This window comes from Eutrigla gurnardus (assembly GCF_963514095.1).
Source record: "Eutrigla gurnardus genome assembly, chromosome: 14".
NCBI lineage: Eukaryota > Metazoa > Chordata > Actinopteri > Perciformes > Triglidae > Eutrigla > Eutrigla gurnardus.
This window is the reverse complement of record NC_139937.1, coordinates 26,738,105-26,753,104: the sequence shown is the minus strand read 5'-3', so window position 1 is coordinate 26,753,104 and position 15,000 is coordinate 26,738,105. Positions and strand designations below refer to the sequence as shown.

The 15,000-nt window shown below is 47.8% G+C and overlaps 1 protein-coding gene across 6 annotated transcripts in view; it reads right to left on the bottom strand.

The window, feature by feature from the left end:
- cadm4 (cell adhesion molecule 4) overlaps positions 1 to 15,000 on the bottom strand; it is a 216,598-nt gene that overhangs the window by 33,996 nt on the left and 167,602 nt on the right. The window contains exon 2 of one of the 6 annotated variants that reach the window (XM_084027263.1): positions 4,383 to 4,507. The exons of 1 other annotated variant lie outside the window; for it this stretch is intronic. In XM_084027263.1, the coding sequence (XP_083883389.1) occupies positions 4,383 to 4,479 (97 nt within the window). In that variant the 5' untranslated portion in view covers positions 4,480 to 4,507. Of the gene's footprint in view, positions 1 to 4,382; positions 4,598 to 6,154; positions 6,274 to 15,000 lie in introns of those variants that run through there. 4 more of the 6 variants (XM_084027268.1, XM_084027265.1, XM_084027266.1 and 1 more) reach the window with 4 other exon arrangements.

Genomic DNA, 15,000 nt, shown 5'->3' with positions numbered 1-15,000 from the left:
AATAAAATACTCCACAAGCTTGGAATCATATTAAAGGAGAATGCTGAGAGCAATCGATACCACGGTAGTGCCCTGACTGCTATGATGATCAACGGAGAAATAAAACAGGAGGGGGGACAACAACAACCACTTCTCTGTCCAGCCAAGCGGGGGCAGTATTTCACAGCAGTGGATCGGCACATCTCATCCTTTTCAAACGCCTATACACCCGCTTGTCACCGGGTGAAAAAAAAGAGCCTTTATTTACTACAGCAATAGAGATCGGAGAAGGGCCATCATTCCAAAATACATAAACAAATAAATAAATAATAGGCGTGCAAATTCATAAAACAAGGCTGTTCGGGGGCTCTTCCTAATGGTCCCGCAATGGGGTTGAGTTATAAGCCGAGGGAGGCAGAGGATAGAGGGGGACGGAGTGAGGGAGGGATGGAGAGTTAAAAGAGGGGGATTTGGGAGGCAGCCAGGTGGACTCGCTAGCTCACCCTTGGTCACGGTAAATTCTAGAAACTGCCTCACTGGTGCAGGGTTAGCGGGCTGAATTACCGCCTTGCTGCGTCTCTCTCCCTCGGTTTCACCCTGCCCTTATTCCTCTGTCTCTCTCCCTCTCTCTCTCCCTCTCTCTCCACGTCTCTCTCCACGTCTCTGAGAGTGAAGAGAGGAAGAGATGGAACAAAAAGACAAGCCACATAAGAGATGAGCTGTCTTCCATTTGGCCCCAGACAAGCCCCGGTGTATCCTTGAAGTGGCACAGTCACTTTCTCCCTATGCATTATCTCTCATTATCTTTCCATTGGAGGCGGGCCAACAGCCTGCGTTTTTCTTTTTTCTCCAAAAACGCCGGCCGAGGATTTACAAGGGAATCGATGCAGGAGAACACAAGCACGACCCCGCTGCATGCTATTACTGCTTTAATTAAAACAATAACAGCGGCTCATGGTTTCCAAGTCTTATGGGGTCGTGTTGGCAACTTCTCCATCTCTTCCCATCTGGATGTACATCCCCCCCCACCCCCGTTATCCCCCGAGCCCCCGAGCCAAGCCGGCTCACACAGTATGTATGCAAATTAAGTTCTCAATGTTTACGTGTGTGTAAATACTCGCTCCAGGTTCATCACAGAGTTTTGAGCTGGACTGACTCGATAAAAACAGCTGACTTTGAGGTTTCTTCTCTGCAGACCCACAACTCTCATCCATCTTTCTCTTAACAGTCTAAAATTATCACTCCATCTCTCCGAGGGAGCCAGAACTCTGCCAATCAAATCCAAAGCGAAGAAAAGGAAATGCTCCCTCTATCAATAATACATAATCCTTTACAAATCTCTCGTCTTTCTCATTACCTTCGCTCTGTCGCTTTCTCCCGTCCTGCTTTTCTTACGCCCCCCCCCCTCGCCTCCACTTAGTCCATAACTCATAATTCTCCCTCCTGCTGCCATTGTGTCCAATCTCACCATCGTCCTCTCTCTCCATTTAAACCCACAGTCTCTCGATCGCTCTCCTCCCCACCTTCTTCCAGATCTTTTCCCTGATTCATCTTCCCTTCATCAGTACCCCTTTTTCCTTTCTTCCTGTCTTCTCCCTCCTTCCCTTCTTTTATTGCATGCCTCCATCATGCTCTCTCTCTCTCTCTCCCTCAGGAGAATAGTAGCAACTCTTTCTATCTTTCCCGTTGTCTCTCGCCCAGCTGCTGCCTCTTCACTCGTGTCCCTACGTCCTTTTCTTACTTCATGTTGCCCCCCCCCTCCTTGCAATATTTTCTTTCCAAGCTGCAGTAGGCTTTCATTCCCCCTCTTCTCTCCTTCTCGCTTTCCTTTTTCTGACTCAGTGGGAATCGTTTCCTGCCTCTCTGCTTCTTCTATCTTCCACACTCTCCTTTGCTAAATGTGATTTGTTCTGCAGCTCAAGTCTGCAGCATAATCGTGCTGTTTTCATAGTGAGCCGGGAGAGAGGGAGCAAAAAAGGGAAAGACAGAAAGAAAAAGTGAGGAGCGAAGGAGACAAGAAGAGGACAAAAACAATTGATTGGAGTGCGAGACTGAAAATCTCAGTTTTCCCCTCCCTCTTTCATCTTCTTCTCTACTTTCTGCTTCTTTTAATTGCCGGTCTCACAGCTCCTCTCTGTCTCCACTTTTCTATTCTTTCCATCTTTCTTTTCCTCTCTCCCTCTTTGGCAGGAACTTCAGACCGTCTCTTCATCACTCACTGGTGTACTGCGAGCACCGCACTGCTAATCAGCAAAAATCAGCATAACATTGTCTCCGCTCACTCCTGACCTCTCATTAGAACATTTACCTTCATTTATTTATTTATTTCACATCCTGTTGTTAGCTGGCTTGGCTCCCCTGACACGCCGCTTTCATCCTCTGCATTGAAATCTGTTGTCTTCTTCCTCCCATCACCTTTTTTCTGTTACTCACCTCCCCCTCCCCCTCATCTCCCCCTTCAGTATCTCCCGCTTTGACCTTCGCATCTTTATGTCTCTTCGGCCCTTTGGCGTAGGCCTATTTCATCAGCTCACCCCTCTCTTACCCCCCATCCCCTCTTCTCTCCTCTCCTCCTGCATCTCCCTGATCACTCCCCCTCGCTCCCCTTTTGTCCACTCATCCCATTACTTATTCTGCTCTCTTATTCCCCTCCTCTTACCCTTCACAAACCACAATCATCTCCCCTCTCTCTCTTCCCCCGTCTCCTCTCTCGCCGTTTTCCTGACAGCTGAAGCTGGTTCGCGCTATCTGCTATTCCGTGTTTTATAGCCTGGGTCTCATCACAACCCCTGTGACAATGGCCGCCACCACACACACACACACACACACACACACACACACACACACACACACACACACACACACACACACACACACACACACACACACACAAACGCAGCTTAAAGGAAATTTACAGGGCTATTACGCGGTGGCAACCACACAGGAGATTTACCACGGCCAAAAAGAGCTGGTGTTGGAAATCCAAACACATGGCTGACTTCCCTTTGGTGTGTGTCTGTGGCACACTTGTGATGCTGATGAATGTGTATGCGGGGGGGGGGGGGGGGTTGTGTTCTGCTCTACTGGTGTGAATTACATAACCACACTGACTGCCAACACACAAACTCTTTCTCTGCATCCCCCCCTCCCCTATCGTCCCCACTCAACACCCCAGAAAAACACAATATCCTTCTGTTGATCTAATATGCAAAAGGAAGAAAGAAAGAAGAGAGAGGGATGCTTTTGATTGTGGCTGGCACAGAGGAGAAGGTATACGGTGCACAGCGGCACAACACTTGTTTAGCAATGAGCAGCGGGGAGAGAACATCTCTCTGTATTAGATGCATGATAATAATAATGACAGGCGGTATTAATAGCACGTAGCAACTCCGGTCCCACTGATCCCCCTCCACGCTCTTCCTCACCAGCTCTGCCTCGTGTCATTTTTCGGTTTCAAACCCCGACCTTCTCTTGTTTCATCTGTGAGCCCCCTCCTCTTCATCACTGTCTTTCTTGCACACACAAGAGTGTAGTCTTCACCTCCGTCTCGCCACTTCCCCAGTCCTGCCTCTCCCTCACGTACAGTAGTTTCTATTTGGCCGTCGTGTGTGTCCATCACTCTCTCTCTTTCAATATATATATTGGTCTCTCACTCTCCCCATTCTCTTTTGACAACCTCTCCATTTGGGCTGGCTGTATCTCTCCCACTCTGGGGTTCAACTTTCTTTTATTATGTTCTTCAGAGGAGGGCTGAGGGGATGAAAAAGAAAAGACTTGGGTCTCTTGTATCGCTCTCTCCATCTCTCCGTTTTCATTCAGGACTGATTTAGTCTTTTGGTCCATCCATCCAATCTCTTTCTGTGTCTGGTCTCTCATTCTGTGGTACGGTCACCTCCTGGGTATATATACACTCCTGTCTAGCTATCCTCGCTACTCTTAATCTTAATTACCAATTCTAACTTGATTAGCTGCATTTTTGGACAATTCATCCGAAGCTCTCACTTAGCGATTCAATCAAAAGCTGTTTCTCCTCTCGGTCATGATCCGGGCAGCGAGCTGGATTCTCATTCTGCAGCAATTTACACCAATTAGCACCTTAGGCACTGTTGTGTTCTCTTTTTATACATAACGGAGGCATCGCTTTACGGCATTTAGAGAGATGTCTGCGGGGAGTTTAATTTGAAAGAACAAGGAGCTTGTGCTTCCACCAAACTGCCACATCGTGCCTGCATTATGAAACCAGTGTACACATGTACATTAAGTCATTGTTTTTATGACTTATTTCATGTTCAATTACGCATTTCCCTCTAGAATCCATTTCATACATCTCATTTATGTATCTGTGTGTGTGTGTGTGTGTGTGTGTGTGTGCACATGTGGGTGTTGATGCGTGCATGACTTACGGGTGATGCAGAGCAGGACCAGGACCAGGCTGCGGAGGGCCAGAGAGAAGGGGGCAGGGAGGAGGCGGCAGAAGACAGAGCTCCGGACAGGCCTCATTGTTTATTGAGAAGCTGTGTGTGTGTGTGTGTGTGTGTGTGTGTGTAAGGATGTGCACGTTTGATCAATGGCTTCTCTGTGACCCTTCCTGCACTGCTACAGACACACACACACACACACACACACACGACTGATTTGTTCTGCAATGCTGCAGACACGTGCACACGCTAACTGGCCAGCTTTACTTCAGTGCAACCAGACAGAAGTTGTTGTTGGAGGACAACACTGAGAAGAAAGGACTGCTGTGTGCAAACCCGTGCAAGGAAACCTCTTCAGCTGCTTATTCACATACAGAGCTGTATCACAATGCACACAGAGATGAGCAAAAAATAAAAGGTACACCTCGTGCTGCTTAGATAGAACTCACGACATGCATCGTCTTAAATCCATACAGTGCAGAGGCTTCCCCCTCTAAGCAGGGCGACAACAAAGCAAACACAGCTCGGCTAGCTGTTTCTCTACCACGGTGCTCCGAGCCTCCTGGGACCAAAGCTCAGAGACGCTCAGATCAATAAGGCACAAAAAAACCAATACCAAAAGTGGCCGAAGGAGACCGGCAACACTGTGTTCTTCACCAGCTGATAATCAGTTAACCAAAGGGGCAACTTAATGAGCTCATCACCGGCTGCACACTGCGCCGTCAAGCTGGACAACCACAGCAACGGCCTGGTGTCGGCCAAACCACACCGCTCCAAAGAATGGGAAAAAATGATATTTCAGTCAGATAGTGATGGGGACTAAATGCTAAACTTAGCATCAGCGTTACCTACATTACTGAGCCCTCGAGAACAGAGGAATCTAGTGCAACACATTTTATTTTAATGAGCCAAACAGGGTTTTTCTTTCCTCGCTCTTCTTACCCGACAAATCGGCAGCCAGAAGTCAATGTTCCTTTGAGCTATAACCAAAACCGCCCGGGCCTCTGTGGAGATGGAGGCACGTCTCCCTGCAACGCATCTGGATATAGCTAAGGTTAAAAAAGAGCCATTGAGCTTGAGTGTCGCTCCATAAAGACGGAGTGGATGTGCTCGCCCCGTGTTGAATAACCAACCAGACGCGTTAAGTTTCAAGGTATCACACTCCCGAGTCTGCTGTTTTCCCCCACAAGGTTTCAACCATTATAGGCTTGAACGCTGTCGTGTACACACTGTCGGGTAAGAGGACAGCGATTCTTACATGCTCATTTTAGACGACTCAGAATAATCACATGCTATCAGACGGTGTAATCGTGCAGCATCGACCTCCGTTTGCAACATGCTCCACTGCAACACTCCAGTGTTCACACACACACACACACACACACACACGGCGATCTTGGAGTCCCGGACAGCGTTTCAGCTGCTCGTCAGGATCTGATGCATCGCCGCTCTCTCCGGGAAGTGTGTCGCTGTTTGATATGTATGCGTTGCGGCGCGGAGACAAAAGTGTGATGAGTGGCGCCACACACCTCACTGAGCACTATCTGATGGAATAAAGTGTGGGTGTCATCCTCAGATCACTACACTCTCTCTCTCCCTCTGCAAACACAACGAGCTCTAGCGATGACGGCCCTGAAACTCCTGGCAAAGCCCGAAGCGGATCATCGCCGACTTCAGCGGTCAAACTGGCCGACGCTGAGAAATGTATTCTGTGTTCAAGTCCTGACAGCAAAAAAAAAAGAAAAAAGCCAATTCACTTGTTCAAATTGATCTCCTCAAATTGTGTTTAGTTTCTCCGTTCTGCCCTCTTCCTCCAGTCAATCCTTCGTTACTTCCTCCTCCGGCTCGAACTGTAAGAGTTGCTATAATCCCAACGTGATGTCGTTGATGACCACGTCCGTCTGTCCGAGGACGCGTCTCCCCCGTTCCACGTGTTTATATAACCCTCGCTACCCTCCCCTTGCTCAGAATGTGTCAGTGTGGGATCAGCGTCTGCATATTCTGCATACTATTTAGAGAAGGTTAAAGATGAGTGTGTGTGTGTGTGAGCAACAATGCTCCTCTTTCAGGTCGACACACAGTGACAGTGTGTGTCTGAATGTCTGTCCAGTGTTGACTGAAGCAGCGTGTACATTTGGCCCTTTCACCGTCTACTACCCATTAATTTATCCTCGCAGGCACACAGTGGCATCACAGTGTCTCTTTATGTTCCACGGCCATTTTTATGGCCCGCTGAGATGCATGTTTATGTGTGGCGTTGGTAATTCAAAGTGGACGCGGCGTTTATGATTTACGCTGATGTGAACCTGGCTCAATAAAAAGGTGTCGGCTCCATATTTTCACACTGATGAAGCAGAAATCACCGCTAACAGCTTGTCCAACTTGTCCCGTATATGTTTGCACCAACAATGCGTGATTCACTTCCTTTGTTCGTGCCCGTTGTGTACTAACATTACCGCTATTGGCAATAAAACTAGCCAATGGTGGAAGCTAAACTCCAGTCGAGTCTGCGTCTGTGACTTTCATTGTCCTGTAAACTGTGAAAGGCAACGCAGTCCCGCAATTACAATGGCGTCTCTTCTTCTTCTACTTCTTAATCAACCCATCGTAAAGTATCAGCTCTAATCTGCCGCACGCCCGTATTTACAAACTTCTTTTAAGCGTTCAATTTGAAACACGCTGTTCCCCATTATCGAGTCAAATAAAGCCACGTGTATTTATCAAGTGCTTTTAACAAAATAGGGTCATCACAAAGTGCTTTGCAAAGCAACAAAGGACATAATTACAGACAAAAAGAACAACACATCACAAACATCGCACTACTGGCGAGTGTGTGTGTGTGTCAAAGACCCTGTGTGTGTGTGTGTGTGTGTCAAAGACCCTGTGTGTGTGTGTGTGTGTGTGTGTGTGTGTGTGTAACCCCCTGATGGGTGTATTTGTTTTGTTGCAGTGAGTGCGGAAGGGAGGTAATGGCAAAGTGTGTCACCCCCCCCCCCTCCTCTTTTCCCTGTCTCTCTCTCTCTCTCTCTCTCTCTGTCCCTCCCTCTCTCCCTCTCTCCCTCTCTCGCCCAAAACAAATTTTTAATGGGCTTCATTGGTGCCACCGTGGAATAAGTGTTGCCAAAGCACTTAAGGGGCTTAAGTCAGCGGCGTGCTGAAAATATTAAGCACTCAAACAGCCTTACAAGGATCCCTGCCTGCTTAAGTATGCCAAGGAGGTCGTGCCAGCGTTTAATACCAATGGTATTAAAGCACTCCGACATGGGAGAGGAGCAGAAATATAGATATATACAGTATGTACAACCGCTGGGGAATCGATGGAGAGATGGGGGGGGGGGGGGGGGGGGGGTCACACAGTGGGAGACGGAGGATGGAGGGAGTCACAGACTAGAGGTGGAGGAAAGAGAGCAACTAAAGAATTAGTGGGACAGTCAGAGAGAAGAAAAAGGGAGGAGAGGAAGACATTTGAGGAAAAGAGAAAACGAGCAACATAGAGGAGGTTGGATGTGAAGGGAATCGGGCCAAGGTGTGGGAGGTGCAGGTTGATGGGATAGCTGTGAACCAGCAGCAGAGGGCTAATGCAGAGATTCTATCGGGAGGCTTATCCAAGATTAAATTTCTCTTTGTCCTTAAGGCGCTTCTTGGGTAAGCGGAAGTGTCGAATTTATTTCTTATGTCTCCCTCGAGGTTGTGCAGGCGAGTGGATTGGGAGAGTGCGTGTGTGTGTGTGCGTGTGTGTGTGTGTGTGTGTGTGTGTGTGTGTGTGTGTGTGTGTGTGTGTGTGTGTGCGTTGTAGGGGGTCACATGTATATGTGTGTCTGTGTAGGCGTGAATCTTGAGGGTTTATTAGCTGGCAATGTGTGAAGAGGCCCATGTGATCCTGAAAGGTAAAGCTAAATCAAATGAACATCTCCCCGAGCGGAGTATTAGTGCAGTTACATTAACGGATATACAGCAACGCGGACATATATATATATTCATGAATATAGACTGTCTATAGTGGGAGTGCACTTCAAATAAGTTTCAAGTTATACTGTATATGTATATATATATATATCTAAAGTTTGTTTTATGGAGCTGCCATGAAGTCCCAGACTACCAGAAAGTTTAATCACTCACAGGGAAGTATTATCTGTCCTGATGGAGTAATCTCCTCTGGGATTCTCTCCAGCGTAAACAAAATACACAATATTACACGAGTACTGTTTGAGATACTGCAAATGGACTTGATTCTTTAACTTCTACAAGGAGGGCATCATAAATACCAAAATGTGAGCCTTTTTCTCCTCATAAAAAACAACTATTTTGACCTGGGTCTGAGAGCATTCACATCATGCTCAGCCGCCCCCCCGGCCCCGCTCCTCCCCACGTCTCGCTGGTTTCTTGTTTGTCTGACTGGCTGTTAATAGCTAGCCTAGAGACACACACTAGCTAATCCAACTGGGTTTTGCTCTGAACTCTCTAATTAGAAAAGTCACAGCTCCTCGATCTATGGACACTATCAGTGACTGCATTTTCTGGAGGCACGGCTCAGGCTACTTCCTGCCTCACCTCACGCTCCCGGGCGCGGGGATCAATACGGCCCAATCACCAGGGGGGGAGCGTTTCGAGTGACACCTCCTGTCTCTTCTTCACACAATTTAGGATTACAAAGTTTGATTTTCTTTATTTTTGTCCACAGTCTGTTGATAGCGGCGCCCTGCAAATAAATAAATCAGAGTCAATATGGCTCACATCATGACAGGCTTACAAGAATACAAATCAGATATGGACATTTGAATGGCTGGCTGCCTGATGTTTGGGATGTGAATACAGATGTGAGCAGGCAGTGTGGGCTTCACCCTTCTCTACGGTTAACCAGGAGATTCAACTCTTCTACTGGATGGAAGAGGAGACAATGAAAGGCACCCTGGCAGCCATTGTAGACGTCCTATTATTAGACTCATCCCGATATGCATATACCATGCATCTACTGTGCATTAAAGGGGGACAATTTTAGCTATTTCTCTTCAAGCCTGGCAAAGATCTAAGTGTGCACTTTACAACAAAACACTGTCAAGTGAACTGAAGCTGGAGAACACTGGAGATGGCTGGTGCTAATGTCGTTGCAGGAGCCAGTTCAGGCTGATGACTTCAATAGAAATGCTCTTTATTTAACTCAATCAGAAAAAAAGCAGTTGAACAAACAAAGGACATTTCTCACATGCTTTCATCCTGACATTTACCAGAAACATTTCCTTTTTTTGGGGCCAGCGTGGACAAAAGCTTAGAGACTAAAAAGAGACTCCTACAACTTGCTCACACAAAGGGCCCTATTTCATCCCGGACACTGTTGCTATTATACCAACAGATAAATGACTGCTGCACCCGATGCAAATCTAAAAAAGGGTTGGTCTTAATTACTGATAGGTGTGTTTTGGGCGTAACATGAAATAAACCAATCAGAGCGTCATCTCCCATTCCCTTTAAGAGAAAAAGCATGTGCCCTTAAAATAGCATCTAACTAACATGCCACTGACTTTAAAGCAGGTTTTACCTGGTGTGTGGCCGGACCACGCCTCATCTTTTAAAGTTAATTTCCTGTATTAGCGACGTGCGTATCTGGTGGAAAGGTCCGCTGTGCGTCGGATGAATAGCGATGATACTTGCGTTGGTGTTCAAAGTGCAAGATCGGGCCCCAAAGAGTCACATTTATGTTCTTGTGCCACAAATCAGAGCCTTTTCTACAACCTCCTCCCTGCGACTGTGAAGACAGTCACAATTCATGGACTGGAAAAAAAACCTGGCCACTAAACTAAATCCCGGCAGCAATTACTTTTCCCTACAAAAACATAATTGGCAAAGCAAATTAGTATATGTATTTTGTTGGAGACGGGGCTGCATTTTGAATGAAGTCAAAGCTGCAGCTCAATGACATTCGACAAATACTACCTTTAGTTTGAACCCAAGGAAAAACACGGGTGCAGCTGCAACTGCAAAAAAAAAAATATGTGCAGAATATGTGCGAAAGGTGCTTTTGAAACGGACATCTGTATCTGATACATCGGGATTCAAGTTGGATGCAGGTTTTTCCTCACTTGTCTGATAAAGAGCTGCAGGATGCGAGGTGTTGGAGTATGTATATACTGTATATATATATATTAGGGCTTATTTAACACTTCAAATATCCCCTTACCAAAACATGGGATCAAAACAGGGTTATAAGAATATATCACAAACAATTAAAGTGAACATGTCACAGGAGATAGTGTAACAGGAGATAAGTACAGTTAGGATATAAGTGCATTGGCTTGCAAGTGATATCTCAGACTGGACGTGCTTCTATGGTAGCTCATTTCATACCCACAGTACGCGCAGATGACTTTGGTCTTATCGACTGAACCATCCGGCAGTCTTTTGAAGGTGAATTTGCCGTTCACAAATCGATTTAAAACGCGTGTGGACGCGCCGCTTCCCAGTATTGCACGCTTGGTGGGCTGCCACTAGAGGATGATTGACAGGCGCTCTCCTTCAAACAACATATTTTTGCGAGCGTTCGCGAGCGTTCCCGAGGCGGCGAGTCGAGCCCGGCGCCTCTGATTAGCATAAAGTAGATTCGACTTATACTTGAGGAGCGGCCAACTCGCGCGCCGTCTCTCGACATTCGCCGCAACGCTACCAGAATACAATGAATGGGACGCGGGGAAACACCGCTGCCTGTGGACGCGCACCTTCCCTCTGGATCAAGACTACAGGTGCCACCGACGGCCATAAATCATACAATGCGCGTTTTTTTTTTTTTTTAATACCGAGCGTTAATCGCGCGTTAAAAAAATTAACGCCGTTAAGAGGATGTTGCGTTAACGCGTTATTAACGCGTTAACTTTGACAGCCCTAATATATATATATATATATGTGTACGAGTAAATAGGCCAACGTGGCTAGAAGCTTGTTAATGCAGATGCGCCACTTAAATGTGTTCTTGGCCCTTGCTGTTCTCATACATGCATTCATAGAAAGACACACAGTTTAAGTATGAGAAGGCATTACAGGCATATTGTATTATGCAGACCCCCCCCCTCCCGTTGGGATGCAACAGAGCGCTAAGCTCAGTCATCCCTTATTCAGTAAGATAAATGCAAACAGTGTTACCTGCCAAGTTGAGAGGAACCGTCGGAGCTTCCTAACGAGTGTTTCTGTGCGCCGCTGCGAGCCACATGCTACACAGCTACCTGCTGGGAGTTACACTCATTACCCATGCAGCATCACACCTCCCAGTGACAGGCCACAAACTCTCCGCTCAGTGTTTTCCACGCCGCGGCGCATGTGTCAGCCCCCCCCCCCCCCCCATATTTGCATGTTACACGTGTAGAAAGCGCCTCTGTTCCTCTGATGTGTTTGTAGTGACAGATAGGTGTGACAGATAGGTCGTCGCCGTGCCTATATGCTCGTGCTTTTCCTTTCCAGGTATGTGCTCGCGATGCGTTATTGATGTGTATATCAACCTGTCAAAGCGCCGGCTTCTGATGTTTCATTTCGGTCGCTCTGCGGGAGGATGCTGCTGAGTCTCAGCGAGCTGGAGGAGGGGGTCTGGGCCGGGTTTGTGCTGCCGTGGTATATAGTGTGGGTGATTGAGTGGCTATGAGGGAGGGGGGTGGGGGGCTGCCCTGCCAACCTGCCTTTCCCCCCCATTCCGCCAATTCACCAATGCCTTACAAAGGGATAATTTCTCCCCCGCATGATATAATCTTTCCTTTCACCCGATGCCTCAATGGAACCCTTTATGGGTTTTTATCACATCTCTCCCCCCTGCCTCCGTCTCTTCGTCTCTCTCACTCTGTCTTTTGCTCTCTCGGCCCCTCCCTGCTCCTCCCGTCTCTCTCACTCCCCCCGTTTTGCCTCGTCTCTGCCTCTGCTGCTCCCCCCCCCCCCGAGCCCTTTTCTTGCTCGACTCTCCTCTCACTCTGACCTTACAGAGGGTCTTTGCACTGAAGTCACTCTTGTTACTCCTTCGCCTCTCTCTCTCTCTCTCTCTCTCTCTGGAGGAAAATCACACACTCATCAGTTTGCCGGCTCTGTTCCTGACGAACAGGCTCGCAAGGAGAATATTAACGAAGCTCCTCAGCCAATTAACACCTAAAGCACATAACAACCTTTTATGCCGGCAGACACACACACACACACACACTGTCAGCCTTAACACGCCCACTTATACAAGCGAAGAGGCTCACATAAACAGAAGCCTCAAAGCAACAACACTTCCACACATATGCACGTGCTCCCACACAAACACACACTAATAGATTGTGCTGATGAGTGTGGGCGTGGGAGGGGGGGGGGGGGCATTTATAGGAGTTATGTACAGAGAAGGGGAGATGAACAAAAGTGATGAGTTGAGAGAGAGAGGTGAGGGAAGGAAGGAAAGATTGTGAGCGCACGGAGAAAGACAGATTTATGGAGTGTGAAGAAAGGCATAAAAAAGGGGGAAAATCAGTGATAGAAGGTTAACGCGGCTTGGCTTCTCCTGACATGGTTCATGCTAATTCCAAAGGTTTAATAGTGGGTGGGTGCACACACACACACACACACACACACACACACGCACGCACACACACGCGCACACACACACACACACACACACCTATTGGACACTGACATACACATAGTTATCTTCCCCAGGACAACACGATGCATAAAACATGGTGGTAGAAAGGGCATTAGCAGTGAACCCTTCACACACACACACACACACACACACACACACACACACACACACACACACACACACACACACACACACACTACTGGACACATGTGGGGCAGTATTCACGTATGCATAAAACATGGCGAGCGACGGCGGGAGGAGACGGAGAGAACAAGCGGCCGGACAAAAAGCGTATGGTAATGACCCGGATAACGAAAGGCCGCTGGGGGGGGGGGGGTAGTGTGAATGTGATAAAGTAACGGAGAGAGAGGGAGAAACTTTCCTCACGGCCTGCTGCTTTTGGATTGAACGGCGTGCAAATGAAAAATGGAGATGAAATAATTAGACAGGCTGACTAGAAGCGCTCATCTAAATATGTAAATGCACTTAATTTTACTTTGATTTGCTCCACTGCTCCCCTATCACTCGCTCCCACTTCACCCCCCCCCCCCCCCCACACACACACAGACTTTCTGCCTTCCATTCTCTCATCTGTTCCCAATCCACTCGTGCTTCCTGCGTTTCATCTCCGTTCTCTCCCTCCGTCCCTCCTTCTACTCGGTTTTCCCTCTGCATATTAAACGCTACGATATGTTAATACGCTGTAGGTGCGTCGGCTTGATTATTCACTGTTTTATGGACTTGCAGGAGTCGTAGTAAGAGGGTAGCGTTTGATTAGTTCATTCACGCCTGTCTGACTCTGTGCACGGTTGAACACACAGTGACATGTGTGTACGTTTGTGGTTGAGGGAAACTGGAGGAGTGGATCTGATAATTATTCCAACAATCCCAAAGTTCAGCCCCAAATAATGTGAAGCTCAAGCAGTGTGGCTCTTTGATATTTCCTCGTTTGGCTGTTAAGCTGGCAGGGTTGCCGCGGAGGATCCGTCGTGACATGTAGGTTTGTTGCAGGAAACTCACAGCGATGGATGAAGATACCTGCCTGCCTTTGACTGCCACATTAGAAAGTTTTCACTTTGCTCTTGTAATTTTGACCTTCCTGGCCGGCCTCAGCAGGCAGTTGGCTGACATGAGGAGGTCGTCAGCTGATTGGGCTCCTGGGGCCCTTGAGCTATAAATGCTGCCCTCTGTGCTCACACGTCTCTCCCTTCTCTTCAGCTGCCATCGTCTTCTTTTGCAGCTTCAACACCTCCGCACATAACACTGCACTCATCGCTGATCCACCCACGCCATTGTTGGTTTGTGTGGCATTAAGAGACAAGTGCATAACCTTGTGTGTGTGTGTGTGTGTGTGTGTGTGAGACGGTCTCGGGGTACAAGTCTAAAGATGGAGCCAACGGTGCCGTGGTCGATGGGCGATAACCGGCATGAAAGCAGAGCGTGTGGAAGTGTGGAAGGTGCAACAGGAAGACGGCTGTAGGAGAGACGGCGTGAATCCAGAGGGCGGGGCTTATGGCCCGAGGGCCCAGGTGAGCCCGTGTGTGTGCTGGCACGGACACACAGCTGTTGGTTTCCCCCCAGCGCTCCGACTGTACAGACGTTTGCTTTAAGCGAGAAACTTGCATCGCAGCCTCCGACTGATCTCAGAACTCACCAGGAACTCGTTTTTTTCACCCCGTCATGTCAGTCCCCCCACAGACTCGCTATTTCCCTCTCATCTCCGCCGTTTATGAAGCAGATTCATAAAGCCTCGGGACAAGCATTTTTTTCTTTTTTTCCGCGTCTTTACCTCACCTCGTCCAATCACACGTTCCCTTTCACCTTGACTTCGCCTCACATTCTGTCTGAACTCACCTCTAACAGGGAGGAGGATTAAGAACTCTTCCAGCATATATTCTAGTACGTGAGAACCTGCGGATCATTTGACACCCGTGTTGCGATTTGCATCTAAAGTCGAGAAGATCATTTCATTTATTTGAACTTTTCTCTTGAAGCTGCTTCACGTCGTCACTGTGTTTT